The sequence below is a fragment of the Coenobita brevimanus genome, chromosome 50, assembly GCF_032717465.1.
Source record: "Coenobita brevimanus isolate Jiangsu-jjx chromosome 50, ASM3271746v2, whole genome shotgun sequence".
NCBI lineage: Eukaryota > Metazoa > Arthropoda > Malacostraca > Decapoda > Coenobitidae > Coenobita > Coenobita brevimanus.
In genome coordinates, this window is record NC_137003.1 from 7,527,594 (window position 1) to 7,550,778 (window position 23,185).

A 23,185-nucleotide genomic window follows, 5' to 3' on the forward strand; every position below is an offset into this window, starting at 1 on the left:
CACACACACACACACACACACACACACACACACACACACACACACACACACACTGTATATGGAACTGAGATTTTTTTTTTTTTGAAAGGCCAGATTGTGCAGACCTCCCAGCCCTTGGTTCTTTCTTTTTTGCATAAGGACAAGGTATTAAAACTCCTTTGGAAATCAAGAATATTAATGAGAATCTCGTATTACACCAGCAAATAAGCAGACTGTGATTTAATCTGATTTTAAGTGTATTTGTGTTAAAAATACGTGCCAATATAATCAGGGAGCGTATTGCATTCCTCCACAATTTCATTTATTATAAAAAAATAATAAATAACGTGCATTATATTGTTTAATTCTACCACAATGGCGTTTTATTTTTATTTCTTTACCATTTACTTGACTTGCTTGGGAGAGAGAGAGAGAGAGAGAGAGAGAGAGAGAGAGAGAGAGAGAGAGAGATTCAATAATAAGACAACTCTCTTCAATTCCCAGTCATTTATTTCAATCTCGCCCCCTCCCTCCCCCCTCTCCCCCCTCCTTGTTGCGGTGTCATCTGGGCAGGTAGGGGGCGGGGGAGGGGATAGAGGGAGGGGAGGGAAGGGGAGGGATCAAGAGAAGGGAGGGGAGGTCCCATCTGTTGCTGTGAGTCATTGGGAGGGAGGGAGGGAAGGAGGGAGGGGGAGAGAGAGAGAGAGAGCGAGAGAGAGAGAGAGGTAAAGAGGGAGGGAGGTAAGGGGGTAGTTTGGCAAGCGGAGAGAGCAGTAGGTACGGAGGGAGAGAGGTAAGCAAGGAGAAAGGGAAGACAGGAGATAAGGTAGGTAGGTAGGTAGGTAAGGAATGAGTAAGGGAGGAAGGAGGTAGGTAGGTAAGGAGTGAGTTAGGGAGGAGGTAGGCAGGTAGGTAGGTAGGTGAAGAATGAGTAGGGGAGGAAGGAGGTAGGTAGGTAAGTAGGTAGGTAGGTAGGTAAGGAGTGAGTGACGAAGGGCATAGCAGTACGTAACAAGGGAGAAAAGTATGGAGAGAGGAAGAGAGAGAACGAGATAAGTAGGTAGGTAGGGAAGGAATTAGTTGGGGAGGAATGTTGGTCGGTCGGTAGGTAGGTAGGTAGGTAGGTGTGGAGTGAAGGAAGGAGGAAAGGACGTAGGTAAGATGTTGGAGGTAGATGGATTGGTAGAGAGGGAAGGTAGGGAGAGAGGGTAGAAGAGGAGTAGGTAGGTCAGTAGGTAGGAAGGTAGGTAGGTCAGTAGGCAAGGAGGTAGGTAGGTAAGTAGGTAATATCATCTAGACATAGCAAAAATATATATTAGAAAGTGACGTCATGGCCTTGAAGAAGTTAAGGAGAAAGAGATGATTGTTTTTTGTCCTAAGAATATGGATACTGCGTCTTAAGGGCGACATGGAGGCGATTTGTTTGTGGCCACCCCTTACGGGATTAAGGCGTCTGGCAATAAATAGATAGATAGTCTTAAGGAAACTGGCAGGAAAAAGCAAGAAAGAAAATATGCAGTAGAGAAAATTTTGCATGGGACTTTGCGTGTAAGGACGAATGGGCAGTATAATTTTGTACGCTCTCTCTCTCTCTCTCTCTCTCTCTCTCTCTCTCTCTCTCTCTCTCTCTCAATGTATCTGCAATGGGGGGAGGGAGGGAGGAAAATGGAGTGAAGAGGAAGGTGGAGGGAAGAAGGGGAGGGAGGGGAGAGAAGGTAAGTAGGGGAGGGAGGAAGATGAAGGGAAGAGGAAAAGGGAGGGAAAAAGGGGAGGGAGGAGGATGGAGGGGAGAGGAAGGGGGGAGGGAAGAAAAGGAGGGAGGGAGATCAGAGGAGAGGAAGAACAACAGGAAGAAAGAGGAGTGCCTTGTTCTTCTTGTTCTTCAGAAAAAAAGGAACGTGTTGGTAGGAGCCTGCAAAAGCCTTGAATTATTATTATTATTATTATTATTATTATTACAACTACTACTACTACTACTACTATTATTATTATTATTATTATTATCATTATTATCATTATTATTAAGACATAGGATTGGGGAAAGAAGGCTGTATCAGAACTGTTCGTTTTTGTACATGAAACGCAGGGAATATCCATGAACTCCTGCCTTTTACCGTGTGTGTGTGTGTGTGTGTGTGTGTGTGTGTAAAAATTTATGCTGCGTGCCCGCCATAATGGGGAAGGTTTGCAGGCAGTAATAGAGACCGATGCAACCTTCCAAAGAGAGAGAGAGAGAGAGAGAGAGAGAGAGAGAGAGAGAGAGAGAGAAGGGGGGGAGGAAAGGGTATAGATGAGGTTTCTGTAATCAGTGTTAGAGAGGAAGAGGGGGAGAGAAGGGGTAGGGGGAGGGGAAAAAGAGGAAAGGGTAAAGGAGAGAGGGAGGACAAGAGGAAGAGGAGGAGGAAAAGGGGGGGAGAGGGAGAGGAGGGGAATTAGTAGACGGGAGGAGAAGGAGGAAGATGGGAGGTGAAGAAGGGGAAGGTGGGGTGTATGAGAGAGAGAGAGGGGGGGGGTAACACTTGAGATGCGTCGTGCCAAATGTTGCTTTTATTCATATTTAATCCCTAGTGAGTCTCCTTTATCACTCGCCCTCTCTCATCAGTGGAGTGGTGGATCTCTCTCTCTCTCTCTCTCTCTCTCTCTCTCTCTCCGTCAGTCTATACATCTGTTTTTATCTTTTTAATCTTTGCTCAGTCTTTATCTGTCTATATCTATCTATATGTCTGTCTGTCTGTCTGTCTGTCTGTATATCTATATTGTCTGTCTATCTGTCTATCAATCTATCTGTCTATCTATCATTCACCCTTACGTTCTCTCCATCTTGCTATCAGTCTTCCAGTCTATGCTTATCCCTTCCTAAGATGGGAAAGAAAGTGATGATGATGATGATGATGATGATGATGATGATGATGATTCTCTCTCCTCTCTTGCAATTGATGGGTCGTGGTCGCAGTGGTTGTCGTTCTTTCTGGTCGTGATGATAATGATGATGATGATGATGATAATGATGGTATTTATATTATTTCTCACTCTCCATCTTCCTCCCCCCTTGCAGTGGACGGGTCGTGGTCGTTGTGGTCGTCGTGGTCGTCGTGCAGCAGTCGTTGTGGTCGTGGGGTACAGCGCCGCACTCGAACCTGCTCTGCGCCTGCGCCTCTCAACGGGGGCGCAGCGTGTCAGGGGGTGGCCGTGCAGAAGACTGACTGCTCCCATCTGTGTCCAGGTATGAAGGAAATGAGGGAAATGGAAATGGGAAATGAAGGAAATGAAAGGGGGAATGAAATGGAAATAGGAAATGAAAATGAGAAATATAATGAAAATGGGAAATGAAAGTGGGAAATGAAGGAAATGAAAAGGGGAAATGAAGGATATGAGGATAGGAAATGAAGGAAATGAAAGAAATGAAAATGGGAAATGAAGGAAATGAAAAAAGGGAGATGGAAATGAAAATGGGAAATGAAGGAAATGAGAATGGGAAATGAAGGAAATGAGAACGGAAAATGAGGAAATGAAAATCGAAAATGAAATGAAAATAAGAAATGAAGGAATGAAAATGGGAAATATAATGCAAATAGGAAATGAAAGAAATGAGAATGGGAAATGAAGGAAGTGAAAAGGGGAAGTGAAGGAAATGAAAATGGGAAATGAAATGAAAATAGGAAATGAAATGGGAATAGGAAATGAAGGAAATGAAATGGAAATAAGAAAAGGAATGAAAATGGGAAATATAATGGAAATAGGAAATGAAGGAAATGAAAATGGGAAATGAAGGAAATGAAATGGAAATAAGAAAAGGAATGAAAATGGGAAATATAATGGAAATAGGAAATGAGGGAAATGAAGGCAATGAAAATGGGAAATGAAGGAAATGAAAATGGGAAATGAAGGAAATGAAAATGGGGAATGAAGGAAATGAAATGGAAATTGGAAATGAAAGAAATGAAAAGGGGAAATATAATGGAAATAGGAAATGAGAATGGGAAATGAGAAAGGGAAATGAAGGAAATGAAAAGGGGAAATTAAATGAAAAGGGGAAATGAAAGTAGGAAATGAAGGAATTGGAAAGGGGAAATGAAAATAAGAAATAAAGAAAATGAGAATAGGAAATGAAGATGAAATGAGAAATGGAAGAAATGAGAATAATGGGGAAGGGGCGAATTATAAAAGAAGGGAGAAATGAAAAAAAAAAATGAAAATGGAAAATGGAGGAAATGAAGAGAATAATAGGGAAAGCTTGAGTTTTGAAAGGGAAATGAGAGAAAGAATAATAATGGGGAAAATCGGAGGTGTGAAAGAAGTAGAGAACGAAGGTATGACAAGTGGGAAATGAAAAATGAAAATAATAGGGAAAATGAGAGGGAAGAAGGAAATGGGAAATAAAAGAAATGAGAACAGTAGGGAAAGTTTGAGGTAGGAAGGAAATTGGAAATGAAAGAAATAAGTGAAATATTAGAGAATCCGTAAAATATGAGAATTAATTGGGAAGAGATAAATAGGTAGAAAGTAAATAGGAAAAAATGGGGATAATAACACGAAATAGGGAAACAGCATAAATCAGAAGTTAAATTAGAGGAATTGTGAACGAGGCAATATGTGTATAATGAAAATTGGGTGAAAAAGACTGTCGAGTATAGGAAAATTGGGTGAAAGAAAATGGACCAGGAAAATTGAGTGGGACAATGGGTAGTAGGAAAACTGGGTTAACAAAATGTATAGTAGGAAAATTGGGTGGGACAGGGAAAGGATAGTAGGAAAATTGAGTGAAAGAAAATGGAGGATAGGAAAATAGGGTGAAAAAATGGAGGGTAGGAAAATTGGATGAAACAGAAAATGGAGGGTAGGAAAATTGGATGAAACAAAATGGAGTAAGAAAATTGGGTTACGCAGAAAATGAATAGCAGGACAATTGGTTGAAACAAAAGGGAGGGTAGGAAAATTGGGTGGGACAGAGAAAGGATAGTAGGAAAATTGGTTGAAAAAATGGATAGGAAAATTGGGGTAACAGAAAATGGATAGTAGGAAAATTGAGGGAAACAAAATGGATAGTAGGAAATTGGGTAGAACAGAAAATGGAGAAGAGAAAAATTGGGTGGACCAGAACATGGAGAGTAGGAAAATTGGGTGAAACAGAAAATGGACAGTAGGAAAATTGGGTGAAACAGAAAATGGATAGTAGGAAAATTGGGTGAAATAAAATGAGTATTAGGAAAATTAGTTGAAACAAAACGGAGATTAGGAAAATTGGGTGAAACAAAATGGAGAGTAGGAAAATTGGGTGAAAGAAAAAGGAGAGTAAGATAATTGTGAAACAGAAAATGGACAGTAGGAAAATTAGGTGAAACAAAGTGGAGGGAAGGAAAATTGGGTGAAACAAAATGGAGAAGAGAAAAATTGGGTGGAACAGAAACTGGAGAGTAGGAATATTGGGTGAAACAAAATGGACAGCAGGAAAATTGAGTGGGACAAAATGGATAGAAGGAAAATTAGGTGAAAAAATGGATAGGAAAATTGGATGAAACAAAATTATTAGGAAAATCCAATGAAAAAATAAACACTAGGCTGGGTGTCAAGGGCTGGCCAAATAGTTTAAATGAATAGGGAAAAATGAAAATAGGGGATTAGTAGGGGTGAAAATTGGAAATAGGTAATGTAAGGTATAAAAATGATAAATAAATAAAGTAAATAAATAACAGGAAATGAATGGCTGGATAATTCATAGCGAGGTTACGTAATACGAAATGAATAGAAAATAGTTTGATGTGTGAGGTATATAATAAGAAAACAGCGTGAAACAGGAAAAATGAAAATGAAAATAAAGAGATGAAACCATGGTGAAATGGGAAATAATTGGAAAGTAAGCAAGGTACTGGACTCGTGAATGAAAAAAAAAAAAAATAAATGGGAATAAGTGAAATGAATCAATGACAGGAAGAAAATAAGTAACCGGGAGATTTCATGATGTAGGCGATAAATATTTAAAAAGTAAACAATAAAAAGAAATAATCAAGTTAGTCAAATAATTACTCTTATGGAAATACAGGAAAGTTTACCCTAAAATAAATGAATATAAAAAGTACCTCGTTTTCCTTGGGCATTTTTTAAGAGTTCGATATAAGTAAATGTTGTTAAGTAATCGAGTAAACTCAGGTAGAAGCGAGTTTGTGAAGTAGTGACATATAGTAGTAGAGTTAGGCCAATTTTAAGTACAGTACCCCATTTTCTTTGGCCAGGAACTCTTTACGTCTTGAAATAGTAAAAATAGTTATTACGTAAACAGTCTGTCGTTGTATATAAATTAAACCCTAAATATTAATGAGTAAAAGAGTGGTGTTTGCCCAGCTTATATACCTCAAAATCTATGACCGGGAATTTTGTAAAGGTTGCTGTAATCTTGTGGCTGGAATTATGCAAAGATAAATAATTTGAAAACGTGAATGTATGAACGTAAGCCTTATAAAGTAGAAACGATAGATAAGTAAAGAACGTACATGTAAGAACGTAAGCCCGATAAAAGTAGAAGACAAATAAGTAACCGTACTGTAAATGTAAGAACGTATCCCTTATAAGTAGAAGAGACTGATGAATAAGTAAAGAACGTACATGTAAGAACGTAAGCCCTGTAAAGTAGAAGAGTTAAGTAGTCCCATAAATCAGAGTATTAGCCTCCATAAGTACCTGTGTTTCTACGGCCACGGATTTCTTTTCCACCCGGGTGCGACAAAATCCAATGTTAAAATTATTTCGAGAAGTACCCCCTTTAAGCACTTCTTTTTTTCTTATAATTAAAGGCTTTTCATTATAATCCTTACTCTTGCTATAATTTCTGACATTATATAAATTCTGATATACTGTGATATATTCAAATTTAAATATATATATATTTTTTTAGAGGGTCCTGATATATAAAATAGCTTGGTACGGGAAGATGTGTGGAAGTAATTTTTTCCTTTTGTGATGACGTTATCTCTTGTCCGTGTCTGGATGTTGTTTTGATGTCCTTTTGTCCTTGTGACGTACAGACAAGGTGAATGTAGATTTAAATAGAGTAAAGATAGATAAATAGAGGAAGGGTTGAAGGCTTAGCAGTTAGGTAGATAGATAGAGGAAAGGTTGTAGGCATAGCAAGTAGATAGACAGATAGATACATAGAGGAAGGTTTGAAAGCATTGCAAGTAAATAAAGATAGATAGATAGAGGAAGGGTTGAAGGCATAGCAAGTAGATAAAGATTGATAGACAGAAGGTAGGGTTGAAGGTATAGCAACTAGATAGATAGATAGAAGGGAAGGGTTGAAGGCGTAACGAGGTAGATAGATAGATAGATAGAAAGGAAGGGTTGAAGGCTTAGCAGTTAGATAGATAGACAGAAGGACGGGGTTGAAGGCGTAACGAGATAGATAGATTGATAGATTAATAGATGTAGCACAGTTATAAATATAGCTCTTTAACATAATTCCAGACTCGCTTCCTTCCTTTAGTCCCCATTTTTAGGCATTTTTCAGAATTAAATTTTCTCAATAAAAATAAATAAAGTCTTCTCACCAGGGGATGTGGCAGTGCAATGGTGACAGGGGGAAGAGGAGTCAGGATTCTCTCTCTCTCCCTCTCTCCCTCTCTCTCTCTCTCTCTCTTTCTCTTTCTCTCTCTCGAAGTGAAAATTTTGTAACCAGTTCATGTAATTTTAGAAAAAGAATGTTTAGTAAAAATTCAAATAATGTTTCCAATTTACACACAGCAATATTTATATGTCAGCATCATGAAGTCTTATTGAAACTTCATTATTTTATCTACTAATTTTTTATATGTATCGACTGAATGAAAACAAAAGATGGATTTTTATTTTCATCTGTCGCTTGATTTGTCTGGCTAAAAGTTACAAAATTATGTGTTTTGGTGATTACGAAATTGTATGTTATATCGATGGCTTTAAGTACTGCGTGAAGAATGGGGTGGGGTTTCGTGTACAGTAATAATAATAATCATCATCATCATCATAGTAATACTAATAAAATAAATTGATAAATAGATGAATAAAAATGAATAAATAAATAAGTTAAAAAAATGTTCTTCGGCCGTATAGATCATTCGTAATTCAGAACCCGTACAACACAACTGGAAAGCGGGAAGTAAAGGTTTTCGTCCATACCAGGCATGTGCGAGCCCGCCACTAAAATACAAAGACGCGTAGTATAAGCTCAGTCACTCATATTAGCCAGACTTAACGATATAATGAGATTGAGTGTTTTGGTTCCAGCCCTTTCCCCTTCCCCTCACACACCATCGATTGGCACATCCCCGCTGCCTAAACTCTTATAAAAAAATGTTCCCCAGTTTTCAGCCATCTAAATGCCAAAGAAGAATTATATATCGCATTGACAATATTGGAATAGTAATCATACCTTGTTAATAGCCACTTCAATCAAATAGGATAAACCTTGACCCATAGATAGTGACTATTTTTTGAGTGGGTGCGACAAAATCCCATGTTTAAAATGTCTGGAAAAGTATCCCCTTTAAACCCATTTTCTTTCCTCATTACAGGCTTTGTATATAATCCTTCGTGTAGCCAGTAATTCTCCCCTATTATTCCTAGATTTTGACACATATGTTCGTGGATTTTGACACATTTAATATTTTCCCACATTCTTAGTGATTTTAATGCAGTGTTTGAGAATTTAGAGGATTGAATTGCTTATACGGAGATTTTTAAAGACCGTTTTCTACATCTAAGCATTTAAAATATCCCTTAACACATGCTTTTATAAATCTCACTTTGTATATTAATGTAACTAATGTACTAAAGCCGCCCCTCCCCCATTTGGCTCCCCCTAACGCCTCCCCCCTAACTTTACTAACCCCCCCGTCCATTTCTCCCCCTCCCCTCTCCCCCCTACGCCCCAGCAGGAGGGGAATGTGAGGAGGATCCCTGTGAGGAGGGTGAGTTTATGAGGATATATTTACCCTCCCCTCCCACTCTCACTCACTCACCCACTAACTCTCTCACTCTCTCCCCCCACCTCTCACTCGTAGCACCATTTTTCTTACTCACTTCTCCTCAAATAACAGCACATCCATTCTTCCCTTCCTATTTTCTACCACTGCTCACTCACTTACTCGCGTATTCATTCATTCACTCACTCACTCACTCACTCACTCATTCATTCATTCACTCATTCATTCATTCACTCACTCAGTTTCATTCTTCACTTACTCACTCACTCATTCACTCATTCATTCACTCACTCACTCACTTATTCATTCATTCAGTCACTCAGTTTCATTCTTCACTCTTACTCACTCACTCACTCATTCACTCATTCATTCATTCACTCACTCACTCACTCATTTACTCACTCACTCACTCACTCACTCACTCACTCACAGTTTTACGTACTTCCCCTTTCAGAGTAGCACATTCCATTACCATATTTATACATCTCCCCAACTCACTATCTCACTTTTTCCTCCCTCTCACTCTCTCTCACACATTCTCTCACTATTTTACCCATTCAAAGTTTCCTCTCAGAGTTGTATAGACTCCCTTTTTACTTCACTTTTTTTTTTTTTTTTTTTTTTTTTTTTGGAAACCCTCTTCTCTCTCTCACGTGTAACACTTTCTCTCACTGTTATCCTCTCTCTCTCTCTCTCTCTCTCTCTCTCACACACACACACACACACACACACACACACACACACACACACACACACACACACACACACAGATGCAGCCTATCTTACTTCATATCTCCACCTTATATTTACACCTCCAATCACTTCACTCCACCCTCTCACCTCGCACTCACTCATACCGCCATCACACTCGCTCTGTCTCTCCTTCCTTCACTCCAGTTCAGTCACCCTCGAGAAGCACCTCACCATTATTTTCCCCTCTCTCTCTCCCCCCACGCACTTTGCAAGCTTCTAAATCACTCCCACTCGCTGTTGCTCACTCCCCCAAACTAAGCAGTAACCTCCGTCTCTCCCCACTTTAAAATGCACCGCCCTCACGAGCCCTTTTTTGCCTCAGCTAACCACCTATTGCACTGTCGTAGATCTATCCAAGTCACCGCCTCAAATTTGAAGTTTCTCACAATTAACTATCATTGCCGTTTTCTTTCGTCTTCTTTCGGGAATGCCGCTCTTATAGTTATGATTTACAAGAACTACATCGATCTTTTTCAGTATTTTTTTTTGTTATCTGTGGGATTATTAAGTATTTTTCTTCGTAGGTAGGTGAAACTAATTTATATTTCGACTCTGTTTAGTACAAATCGCCTACTTTTAAAAATCACTCGTTTTCTGTATCCCTTTTTCCCTGTTTAGTACAAGTCGCCTACTTTAAAATTCACTCGTTTTCTTTATCCATTTTTCTCTGTAATTTCTGTGTTTATCGAGAAAGCTGTAGATTTTTCTTGATTGATGTATCCCTATTTGTACCCTGTGTCTTTGTGTGTTCTGTAGTTTCTGTATTTTTGTGAGGTGGTTGGTATAGTACGTATTGATTATTTTTGATGCCTAAAGAACTATATTTGGCCTTTAAGCTTATTATTCTGTATTATGTAACATTCCAGATGCTAGATGAATTGGTAGTTTGAGTAGATTAAGTTGTAGTATCAAAGTATTATCAGATTAACTAATAAAAATGATGACATTAGTGATAGAAATTACCTCTTCAGTTAATTCGATTCATATTTATTCATATTTATTTCAAGTTTAGATATGTAACTCTTTGTTCTTAGCAACGGGTGTTTCATAATAATATATTCCTTTATCTTTGCTTTTATATGAAAACACGAAAATGTGAAAATCTTATGTACAGAATATAACAGTATTACCAGACACTGACTTCAGCAACTTCCTTGTGACAGCTGTGGACGACCTTTTCTTTTGGCAGCATGTCTTTTTAACAAATCTTTTTCTACAGATATATTTATGTATGCTGATATTTACAGAGATAAAAAGGAAACACGAAAAGTCTTGAATGCTTTCGTGCATTCACATCTTCAGGTGAGCAGAGATTCACGTTGTTCTCTGCTGATGATGGGAATTTACTAAAGCACTTGGAAGCTTTCATATATATATATATTTTTTTTCTGTGGATATCAGCACACCCATGAATATTGTGTGTCAGTTAATTGTTTGCTTAATTATATATACTTAATATAACTGTAATACTGGACTTTCATAACATCTTTCATCTTCTAACAAGTAAAGACGACCTTCCTTTCAGCAACATACCTGCGTTCTTTCCCACCAACTCTCTTTCTACGACTGTGTGTATGCTGAATATGACTCTGTTGCTGTCTTTCGTTTCAGCAACTTCTTCCTTGCGATATCTTTGGACGACCTTTACTTTCTGCAACATACCTTTCCAAGAAGCCATTATGTACAGTCATTAACACCTTCATTACAAGAGGTTCGCTCTTAATTGAATAAGGTTATATAATTATGTGCCTATATCTTTTCTTGCTGCAGACTTGAATGGCCATATGAGAGGTCCCTCCTAATTGGAAAAAAAAAAAACTGTACAATCAAAAATAAACCAGAACAATGCCATCGTAAGGAAGTGGATGATGTAGCTTATTCCTAACCTGTTCACAATTTATAAAAATGTCATCGTAATGAAGGGATTAATGACCTCCCGTTTTTTCTTTTCTTTTTTGACAACCCTTTCAGACAACCTTGATTGACTCGTTTTGTAGTCCTCCCCGCCTTTATTTTTAAATCATTCTCTCCCATGAACTTTTGCAATTCTCTCATCCCAGTGAACTCTTTTCAAGCAGCCCTACTAAATATACTGTAGGCTTTCAGCAGCTTCCTTTTCTTTCAGCTTTTTCTTATAAACTTTCTACATCATAATTACTGCGCTTCATAAAATCTCTCTAAAGATTCTCCATGTTTATCAGTCTGTTGCCAATATATTCACTTCCTTCAGTTTCAGTCAGTTCTGGTAACTCGTGCAATATATATATAATGGTGGCGTACTTAGGCATATTATTCAAATTACTTTTTCAACCATCTATGTGTGCATTCTGTTCTTCTGTCCATTTCATGTAAGAGTGCCATGAATTGTAGAAGAATTATACACACGTACTGAAGTTGCCTGTGTTGTGAAGAAAAAGGAAAATGCATTCTTTCATATTTCACTTTTCTTCTCTAATCCATCCTCTTCGACAAACTGTTTTATCATCCGTCCTAATCTGCAGACTCTCTCTCTCTCTCCATCAGTCAGTGACCAAACTTAAGGTAATATATATACTTGTTTTTTACAACTCTGAATGACCTTTTCCTTCAACCAAGCCCTTTATTTCAATGACATTTTCACGAGACCTTTCTGGAAGACTGTGTTCGTGGTGACCTTCCTTACTGACAACCTTTCCCACCAATATTATGACACTCATTCCTTCATGTTCCCCACCCCGCCCCCACCCCCTCTTTTTTTTTTTTTCAGTGTTTTTGAGTTTATATTTTTTCAGTAATCCTCTTTTCCAGCAGCTTTGTACAACTTATTTTTTTGGCATTCCATTTTTTTCATAAACCTTTCCAACAACTCCTAATAGCTTCTCTCCTCATCACTTTTTATTTTTTTTCTTAATTTACTTATTTTTTTGACGGCAGTTGACGACCACTTCTAAATACTTCTCACAGCTGACTCCTCCTCCTCCTCCTCTTCACAGTCCTTTTCGCTCCGTATAACCCATTCTTCTTGCAGTTCCCTTTTTCCAGCAAGCGTCTCATACAACTTCAAAATAATAGCCTTTACTCTCAGCTACGCCTCTTTTTCGACAGCAACAGACAGCCCTTTCTAAATAGCTCACCCTGATGACAGACCCATTATTTTCTTTTTCCTTTTTATTTTTTACACGGCCTATACTTTTAGAGAGGTATTATGGGACTGATATTTTTTTTTTTATAAACATCAATATAATTTTTCAGCATTCCGAAATTTCAAATACCACAATCTTTTTTTTTTTTTTTTTTTTTTAACACTCCTGACAGCAGTTATTATCAGACACGTCTAACCTTCCATTCCTCTCTTCCTACCTCTCTCCTCCTCCTGTCTCCACCAATCCACTCCATTTCTCTCTTCCCACCTCCCTCCTTCTCTCTCCATCAATCCACCCTCCTCATCCTACCCCTCCCTCTCCCTTTTCCTTCCCCTTTCCACCCCTCCTTTCCTTTTTCTCTCCCTCCCTCCCTACCCTTTCTTTTCACCCATTTTTCTGCTGTTTTCCTTTCCTCCCTCCTGACCCTCCCTCCCTTTCCCTCCCCTTCTTCGTTCCTTCTTCTTTCGTCCATTCCTCCGTCCTTTCGTCGTTTCCTCTTGCCTTCCTCTTCCTTCCTTTCTTCCCTCCCCCAACCTTCCAATCTTCCCTCTCCCTCCCTTCTTTTGTTCCTTCTTCTTTCTTCTGTTCCTTCTCTCTCCCCCTCCCCCGCCCGTCCTTTCCTTCCTCGTTCCCCTCCTCCCCCCCCTCCTCCCCCCCCCACAGCGGTAGATGGCTCGTGGTCCAGCTGGTCTACCTGGTCCACCTGTGCCCCTGATTGCCGCCACCACCGCCAGAGGTCCTGCTCCTCGCCCCCACCCCAACATGGCGGGAGGTACTGCCCAGGACAAGATTTCACCACCGCCAATTGCACCGGAGGCCTCTGTAGGGGTGAGTAGGGGTGTAGGGGGTTGTGGAGGGGTGTAGGGGGTTGTGAAGGGGTGCTGGAGGGGTGTAGGGGGTGCTGGAGGGGTGTAGGGGGTTGTGGAGGGGTGCTGGGGGGTGTAGGGGGTGGTGGAGGGGGGGTGGGGAGGGGTGCTGGAGGGGTGTAGGGGGTTGTGGAGGGATGTAGGGGGTTGTGGAGGGGTATAGGGTTGTGGAGGGGTGTATGGGGCTGTGGAGGGGGTGGAAGGGTGTATGAGGCGTAGGGGTGTGTTGGAGGGTGTATGGAGTGTAAAGAAGTGTTGGAGGAGTGTAGGGGTGTGTTGAAGGGGTGTAGGGGTGTGTTGGAGGGGTGTATGGGGAGGGGTGTGAAGGGGTAAAACACTAAACAAGAAAACGTAGCTAATGGTGGTAGGAATGGTGGTAGTTGTGGTAGGAATGGTGGTAGTTGTGGTAGGAATGGTGGTAGTTGTGGTAGGAATGGTGGTAGTTGTGGTAGCAGTGGTGGTAGTTGTGGTAGCAGTGGTGGTAGTTGTGGTAGGAATGATGGTAGTTGTGGTAGGAATGATGGTAGTTGTGGTGGGAATGATGGTAGTTGTGGTAGGAATGGTGGTAGTTGTGGTAGGAATGGTGGTAGTTGTGGTAAGAGTGGTGGTAGTTGTGGTAGGAATGGTGGTAGCTGTGGTAGGAATGATAATTGTGGTAGGAATGTTGGTAGTTGTGGTAGGAGTGATGGTAGTTGTGATAGGAATGGTGGTAGTTGTGGTAGGGGTAGTGATGTTGTGGTAGGAGTGATGGTAGTTGTGGTAGGAATGTTGGTAGTTGTGGTAGGAATGATGGTAGTTGTGATAGGAATGGTGGTAGTTGTGGTAGGGGTAGTGATGTTGTGGTAGGAGTGATGGTAGTTGTGGTAGGAATGATGGTAGTTGTGGTAGGAATGGTGGAAGTTGTGATAGGAATGGTGGTAGTTGTGGTAGGAATGATGGTAGTTGTGGTAGGAATGGTGGTAGTTGTGGTAGGGGTAGTGATGTTGTGGTAGGAATGGTGGTCGTTAGGGATGGTGGTAGTTGTGGTAGGAATGGTGGTCGTTAGGGATGGTGGTAGTTGTGGTAGGAATGGTGGTAGTTGTGGTGGTGTAGGGGATGGTATCAAGAGCTTATCCGTCATTGTAACTGCCAACCCTCACTCTAGGGCCTCTCTCTCTCTCTCTCTCTCTCTCTCTCTCTCTCTCTCTCTCTCTCTCTCTCTCACACACACACACACACACACACACACACACACACACACACACACACACACACACACACACACACACACTATAATTCCCTCTCTCCCATTAATTCTCTCCTATTGTATCCCCTCACTCTATAATTTTTTTTTCACTCTTTAATTCTCTCATATTTTAAGCCCATTCTCTCTATTCCCTGACTCTCTCTCTCTCTCTCTCTCTCTCAAAAAAAAAAAAAAAAAAAAAAAAAAAAGACTAAATCAAAAAGGAGAATGTGTTAAGATCCTGAAAAGCCATTGAAAGTAGATAGGATTCCGGGAAAGGATCCATGAATTCTATACCACTTTCATTTTAACTTGGCCAAATCTTTCTCCATCTTGAATGCCTAGTTTAACAATGGATTAGCCTTAGATTATGATGCTAGTCACGAAGAAGTGCCATGGAAAGGACGTAAAGATGTAGAATTTTTGCTCCCTAGATCATTCACTTTAACTTGGCCCAGATTTTCGGCCTTTTGCAGCTTATTTCACGTGGCTCAGTGGCAGGAAAAGACAATACTCTGGTCCTAAATCTTTTCTGTAGCACTTCTTCGTGACTAGCATCATATTCTAGTGCTAATCCATTCTTAAACTGAGCACTATGGAGGATGGCAGTTTTTAGGTCAAGTTAAAGTGAGCAGAGTATAGCTGCAAAGGGATGAAAATCTGGGTAACAGGATTCCATGAACACTTCAGATACAGACTAATAATAATGATAATAATAATAATAATAATAATAATAATAATAATAATAATAATGAATAATAATAATAATAATAATAATAATAATAATAATAGACGGCCCCCTGTCAACCTTTGGCATAAATCTACTTACCCTTTAGGCACAGCACTTGTCAACAGTCCATGCTAAGGCCTTCAAACTTTCAGCACAGTAATAGTTTATGCAGCGTCCCTTTATGTGTGTTAAAGACCCATATTTTCATTTGGTTAGGAGGCTCCCTGTCACCTCTTCCTTAGCAATTTATTTATAGAAATGGCTGGTTATCATCCTTTTGTACGTTCGGATTTGAATAACACAGAACAGACTAGTGAGGTGTAATAAGCAAACTAAATAGCTCAGGAAGAGGGGCTAGGGAGCTTTCATAACCGACGAAATTTCAAAACAGGCTTGACTATCACCTGCCTCAAGATAGGATACGACAAACAGGATATTGCCTCAGAAATATTAACAGAAATTACATATTATTTGCACCTTAAATTGTGAAGACTCCTTTTCTCCACATGATTTGTCGTAAATATTTAATGTGAGTATTTTTGAGACTTGCTTCGTAGTGCTGAGTACGTCAAATTTTAGACTACACAAGAATACGTAAAAAAATAATTCGGTTTTATAGCGGGACTTATTATTGATATGAGTTAGTTTAGCAAAAGAAATCATAGTACAATTAGTCTTTTCATTTAATTATAACCAATTATAGAGAGACCTAAAAAATAAGTCAAAAATGCAGTATTAATGGTGTTACTCTTGCTGTCTATACTCTCCTCATTCTAACTTGGCCTAAAATTTACATGTCTCCATCTTGAGTGCTAAGTCGTAATACTAGATTAATACTTGAATATGATGCTAGTCATGAAGAAGTGTTGTGAAAAGAACGTAGAGCCATAATACTGTCTTTTTCTGCCAATGAGCTACGTGAAATAGGCTACAAAAGGACGGAAAGCAGAGCCAAGTTAATGTGAAAAACGTATAGCATAATTCTGATACTTTTTTCGACCATTGCTTAAGGCATTTTGATCTTCTCATTCCTTCTTTCCTTTCCTTTCTTTTCCTTCCTTTCCCTTCCCTTCATTCCCTCCTTTCTTTTCCTTTCCATTCCTTGCCTTCCTTTCCCTCTTCCTTCCTTCCTTCCTGCTTTCCTTCCTTCCTTCCATCCTTCCTTTCCTTTCCTTTCCTTACCATCCCTTCTCTTCCTTCCTTCCTTCTTTCCTCCTTTCTTTCTTTCCTTTCCATTCCTTTCCTTCCCATCCCTTCTCTTCCTTCCTTCCTTCCTTCACCTGTGTGGCTTCAGGAGAGAGAGAGAGAGAGAGAGAGAGAGAGAGAGAGAGAGAGAGAGAGAGAGAGAGAGAGCAATATTAATCAAGTTACCTGAGCCAGTTCACCAAATTAAGTCTACCTGGGTTACCTCTATACTCTCACTTTCTCACTCACTTTCTTACTTTCTCTATCTCACTATCTTACTGTGTATCTCATTCATTTTCTCACTTTTTCTCACTCACTTCCTCTATCGCACTTCCTGTCTATGCTTGTCATTCATTTTCTCACTTATTCTCTCTCTTTCTTATTTTCTCACTCATTATCTTTACTTTCGCTCTCTTATCGTCCCATTTTATTTACTTTAACACTTCACAATCTCATTTTCTTTTCCCATTTTCTGTACTTTCACTTATTCCGTTTTCTCTACTTTCACACTTTATCATCTCATTTTCTTTACTTTCTCACTCTAATCCTCTCATTTTCTTTACTTTCTCTCTTATTTTCTTTACTTTCTCACTTATCATCTCATTTTCTTTACTTTCTCACTCTGATCATCTCATTTTCTTTACTTTCTCACTCTGATCATCTCATTTTCTTTATTTTCTCACTAATCCTCTCATTTTCTTTACGTTCTTACTCTTTTCGTCTAATTTTCTTCACTTTCTCACTCTGATCATCTCATTTTCTTTACATTCTCACTCAGATCAGATCATTTTCTTCACTTTCACACTTTATCATCTCATTTCTTTACTTTCTTACTCTGATCATCTCATTTTCTTTACTTTCTCACTCTTTTCGTCTCATTTTCTTTATTTTCTCACTTTTCGTTTCATTTTCTTTATTTTCTCACTCTTTTCGTCTCATTTTCTTTATTTTCTCACTTTTCGTCTCATTTTCTTTATTTTCTCACTCTTTTCGTCTTATTTTCTCTACTCTTATCATCCCATTTTCTTTACTTTCTCACTTTTCGTCTTATTTTCTTTACTTTCTCTCCCTTATCATCCCATTTTCTTTACTTTCACACTTCACCATCTCATTTTCTTTCACACATGCCATTTTCCTTACTTTCACACTTATTCCATTTTCTTTACTTTCACACTTTATCATTCATTTTCTTTACTTTCTCAATCTTATCATCTCATTTTCTTTACTTTCTCACTCTAATCAACTCAGTTTCTTTACTTTCTCACTTATTTCCTTTACTTTCTCACTTATCATCTTATTTTCTTCATTTTCTCTCCCTTATCATCTCATTTTCTTTACTTTCTCACTCCTGTCACCTCATTTTCTTTACTTTCTCACTTGTATTGTCTCACCATCCCTCTTCCCACACTTTTTCTCTCACACACACACACACTTAATTTTTGCCCTCACTTTTATGTCATCACGGTCGCTCATTCAATTTCACCTTTTCTCTCTCTCTCTCTCTCTCTCTCTCTCTCAGGTACTAGAATGCACTCAGCCACTGTATATAAACCACTGTATATATATTTATGTATATATGTGTATTTGTGTATATATAAAAACGCATGTTCTTGTGTTTATATATATTAAATTAACCTCTGGCCATGTGGAGAGGATGGAGAGAGAGACTAACGAGGAGAGTGTATGTGAGTGAGGTGGAGGGTGGGAGAGGGAGGGGCAAACCGAGGATGAGATGGAGGGATGGAGTGGAGAGGTATAAGAGAGAAGGGTGTGTGATTTGGGGGAAGGGCAGCGAAATAGCAGGGGACAGCGCGACGTGGAGGCGATTTGTTTGTGGCCACCCCTTACTGGCGTCTGGCTATAGATAGATCGCTACGAAAGGAGGTCATTGTAGTGAAGGAGTTGGAAGAATAATGACCGTCTACGCCAGAAACTAAGTCGCCACGTGAAAGGAAATACGGGATCAAGGAACAATAGAAGACCAGAAACCGTAGGAGGGTGGCCCTGAAATTAATCCCAACAAGCCCGTGACGCCATTTCTGTTTTGATTTGTTCTATTTTCCCGTGACGCCATTTTTGTTTTGATTTTTCCCGAGTCGCCATTTTTGTTTTGATTTGTTTCTTCCCGTGACGTCATTTTTGTTTTGATTTGTTTTCCCGTGCCGTCATTTTTTACTTGTTTTCCCGTGACGCCATTTTTGTTTTGATTTTTTTTGTGCTTCCTTTGAACTCGGGAAAGACATTTAGAAGTGAAAGAATTAATGAAGGAAATATTTGTTCTTTCTAATTTCAAAATCTCTTCAAAGCTAAATAATCTACCCCTTCTAATTCAGTCTCGTCTGTTAAGGAAGCACCCTAACACCTCTTCCTAAGCGATTTAGTTCTGGATATGGCTGGTTAATATCCTTTTGTACGTTATTTATGCAGAGTATGGCGATGTTGGAAGGATTTATGTAACAGAGGAGGACAGTAAGGTGTAATTAGCAAAATAAATCGCCTAGGAATAGGTGTTCGGGAGCTTCTTCAACCGACGAGAATGTGGGCCTCGGTCAAAGGTCTTGGGCCAGTATTGTTTTCGCCAAGGAAGCTCCCTAACACCATTCCCTAAGTGATTTATTTTGCTTATTACATCTTACGGTCCCATACTGTGTTCATAAACTTTCAAATCCATACTCTGCATAAATAACGTAAAAAAGGGTGTTAACCAGCCAAATCCAAATATAAATCGCTAAGGAAGAGGTGTTAGGGAGCCTCCTGAATTGAGAATACGAATTGTTTGCGTAGGACGAGTCAAAACCAGAAAGGAGACATTCACAAACGGACTTAAGATGAGTTTCATGTCGTAAGTATGATTTATAGAAAGTAGAAGAAACGTTCAGAATATCAGCCGTTTTTCCATCTCCATGTCAAATAAGTAAATAAATAAAAATGAGTAGTAATTGAATAAGTAAATAAAATCAAAATAATATGAGTTTGTCGTTAGTCCGGACCGAGAAGTTTGAAAATAAAGAAAGAAAACGAAATGGCCGTTGGAACGCTATTTGAATTTAAAATAACGGACGGAAATAAAAATAAAGAAGGAAGATGAATATAATTTTGTGCAAATAGAAATAAGGAAGGAAGATGAAGAATATGATTTTATGTGCATGTTTGTGTGTACTAATGCTGTGTTTACGTTTCAATAATATGTTTGTGTGTGTACTAAACTGTGCTCCAACTAACAACCTGTGTACATTTTGCTGATTCTGTTAATATTGGTTTGTGTGTGTGTGTGTGTGTGTGTGTGTGTGTGTGTGTAACTAACATGTACGTATGTGTATATATGTGCACACTAACCCCCCTCCCCCCTCCCAGGCGGCCGCGGCTCCTCCGTCAGGATGTATGGGGATGGGGGCACCATTGAGGAAGGTGAGCTAACTCTATCTCACTTTCTCACTTTCACATAATGGCCATCTCACTTTTCAAAATCAGTTTCCTTTTATTTTCATTCACTGTTTCTCCCTGCTCTGTTCATTTTCTTTACTATCTCTCTTTCACAATGTATCGCTAACTTTAATATTCTTTCCCACGCATTTTCTCTCGGTTTAGTTCATTTTCAGAGGCATTAGTTCACGTTCAGGTACTTTCAGTCACTCCATCTCATTTACTACTGAAAAATGTGAGCTGAATCTCTCTCTCTCTCTCTCTCTCACACACACACACACACACACACACACACACACACACCCTTAGTCACATTCACTATCTTTACATCACATATTTCATTCCCTGTGTCTCATCCTGTCTTTCAATTCTCTCACTTTCACACACAATCACCCTTCAACTCATGCTCTCTCACATTTCACTCTCTCACTTTTCACTCACTTTTCACTCACTCACTTTTCACTCTTCCACAGTTTCTTTGAAGACTTTACCGCTTGCAAATGCAAACTTTTGAACCAGTCTGTGTAGAGATTAAATGCAGTGCTAGCCAGTAAAAAAAAAAAAAAAAAAAAAAAAAAAAAAGTGCTTCCATTCTTCACTGCTGCATGTTGTCAATAATAATAATAATAATAATAATAATAATAATAATAGTAGTAATAGTAGTAATAATAGCAGTAGTAGTAGTAGTAGCAGTAAAATAATAATAATAATAATAATAATAAAGTGCAATTATTACAGCTCCTTCTTACGTACTACAGAGTTCCATGCCATTGATGTGCGAAAAGTTGAGATTAGATTCTCTCTCTCTCTCTCTCTCTCTCTCTCTCTCTCTCTCTCTCTCTCTCTCTCTCTCTCGCGTAAGGGTGATTTCTGAAAGGAAGAGAGAGAGAGGAAGTAAATGTCAGGCTTCCTTTAAGTGTATTCTGTTTCTTCTTCCTTTCTCTTCTTACCTCCTGATTGATTTTGCCCCCCCCCCTCTCTCTCTCTCTCTCTCTCTCTCTCTCTCTCTCTCTCTCTCTTTCCCCTACACAATGTTATCTCCTCCCTAAGCAATTTATCGGCAGCCCCTGAGAGAGCGAGAAATAGAATTTAAGAGGTGAGAAGAAGAGGAGGAAAGAGGAAGTAGAAGAGGAGGAAAAAAGGAGGAAGAGGTAGAGGTGACTGGTGAAAGAAGTCTAAACGCTTTTAATTCCTGTTTATACGGCAGTACTGAATGCATCACAATTTCTTTTTCCATTTTTTTTTTTTTTTTTTCACTTTGCTGGTGTTACTCTTCCTCTTTTTTTCAGGTAAAATCATTCAAGGAGTTTACCTAATTTTAAAAGTTTGTCCTGGTCTATGAGGCAGTAGATAGCGATAAAGCTTACGATGTTATTTATCTGGACTTTAGTAAAGCTTTTGATAGTGTCCCACACGAAAGGTTAGTTAGAAAGGTTCGAGCTCACGGTATAGACGGCGATATCCTAAAATGGATAGAATCCTGGCTGAAAGGACGAAAGCAGAGAGTATTAATAAATGGAACTAAGTCGGACTGGGGATTAGTAACTAGCGGTGTACCACAGGGTTCGGTACTCGGTCCCTTATTATTTATTATATATATAAATGATCTAGACTTGGGAGTCAATAGCAGCATCAGCAAATTTGCCGACGATACAAAAATAGGGCGTATCATTAACTCGACTGATGATTGCCATAACTTACAAAAAGACCTCGATACATTGTCCAAATGGTCTAAAATTTGGCAAATGGAATTTAACGTCGAAAAATGTAAAGTACTTAACATAGGCAAGACCATTGGAGATACTAAATATAGCTTAGATAACAAAGAAATTAGCAAATCGGAATGCGAGAGAGATCTAGGAGTTATGATTAGTAACGACCTTAAACCAAGGCAACAGTGTATTAATGCGAGAAATAAAGCAAATAGGGTCCTAGGATTTATTTCAAGAAGCGTGAGCAATAGATCTTCTAAAGTAATACTGAAACTTTAGCATTAGTAAGGCCACATTTAGACTACGCAGTACAATTTTGGTGTCCTTACTATAGAATGGATATTAATTTGTTAGAAAATGTACAGAGAAGAATGACAAAAATGATACATGACGTCCGGAACCTGTCATATGAAGACAGACTGAAAAGACTAAGTCTGCATTCGCTAGAGAGGCGTAGAGTAAGGGGAGACTTAATTGAGGTGTTTAAGTGGATGAAGGGTATAAATAAGGGAGATATTAGCAAGGTACTTAAAGTGAGCATACAGGATAGAACTAGAAATAATGGTTTCAAACTAGAAAAATTCCGTTTCAGTAAGGAAATAGGTAGAAATTGGTTTGGTAATAGAGTAGTAGACGAATGGAATAAGCTACCTAGTAAAGTAGTTGCTGCCTCTTCCATTGAGAGTTTCAAGCATAGGCTAGATAAGCATATGACTAATAAGGGGTGGATATAGAAAAAAGAAAATCTTATAACCAATACTAATTCATAATTTTTCCTTTTCAGGTTACACTATGATTGTCTCTATTGTCCTTTCACACTTTCCTGTAAAATGTCCACGCCAGTTTTTCTATACGGCGTGGTGTTCTTTCTGACTTTTTCCTGCCGGCTTCGGCTGGAGGGTTTGGAGGGCGGGGGAGAGCCTTCTTCTTTGCTATCCTTATCTCATTCTAGTAGTTCAGTTACTCTTCTAGGAGCTGCCTAGCATGGGCCAACCGGCCTACTGCAGTTATCCTCTCTTCTAATGTTCTTAAATGTCTAGTTACAGTTGGGAGTCATTAGTGTTACTGGCTTATTGAATACTTTATTTATATTTATTGATGTAGGTTGATGCATTAATTGTATAGTATTTTAATGTTAATGAAATAGGTTATGGTCTGGATATCATTAAATGTGTTGCTCGTTTCCCTCTGTTTACCATCCCGTATCCCGTCAGTGTTTACTTTTCTGGCCACGTGCTA

The 23,185-nt window shown here is 39.0% G+C and overlaps 1 protein-coding gene across 1 annotated transcript in view; it reads left to right on the top strand.

The window, feature by feature from the left end:
- The window catches only part of LOC145399618 (netrin receptor UNC5C-like), a 443,677-nt gene that overhangs the window by 374,261 nt on the left and 46,231 nt on the right, over positions 1-23,185 (top strand). The window contains exons 7-10 of the mRNA XM_080272158.1: positions 3,035-3,202; positions 8,883-8,915; positions 13,469-13,633; positions 20,166-20,219. Of these exons, the coding sequence (XP_080128284.1) occupies positions 3,035-3,202; positions 8,883-8,915; positions 13,469-13,633; positions 20,166-20,219 (420 nt within the window). The remainder of the gene's footprint in view (positions 1-3,034; positions 3,203-8,882; positions 8,916-13,468; positions 13,634-20,165; positions 20,220-23,185) is intronic.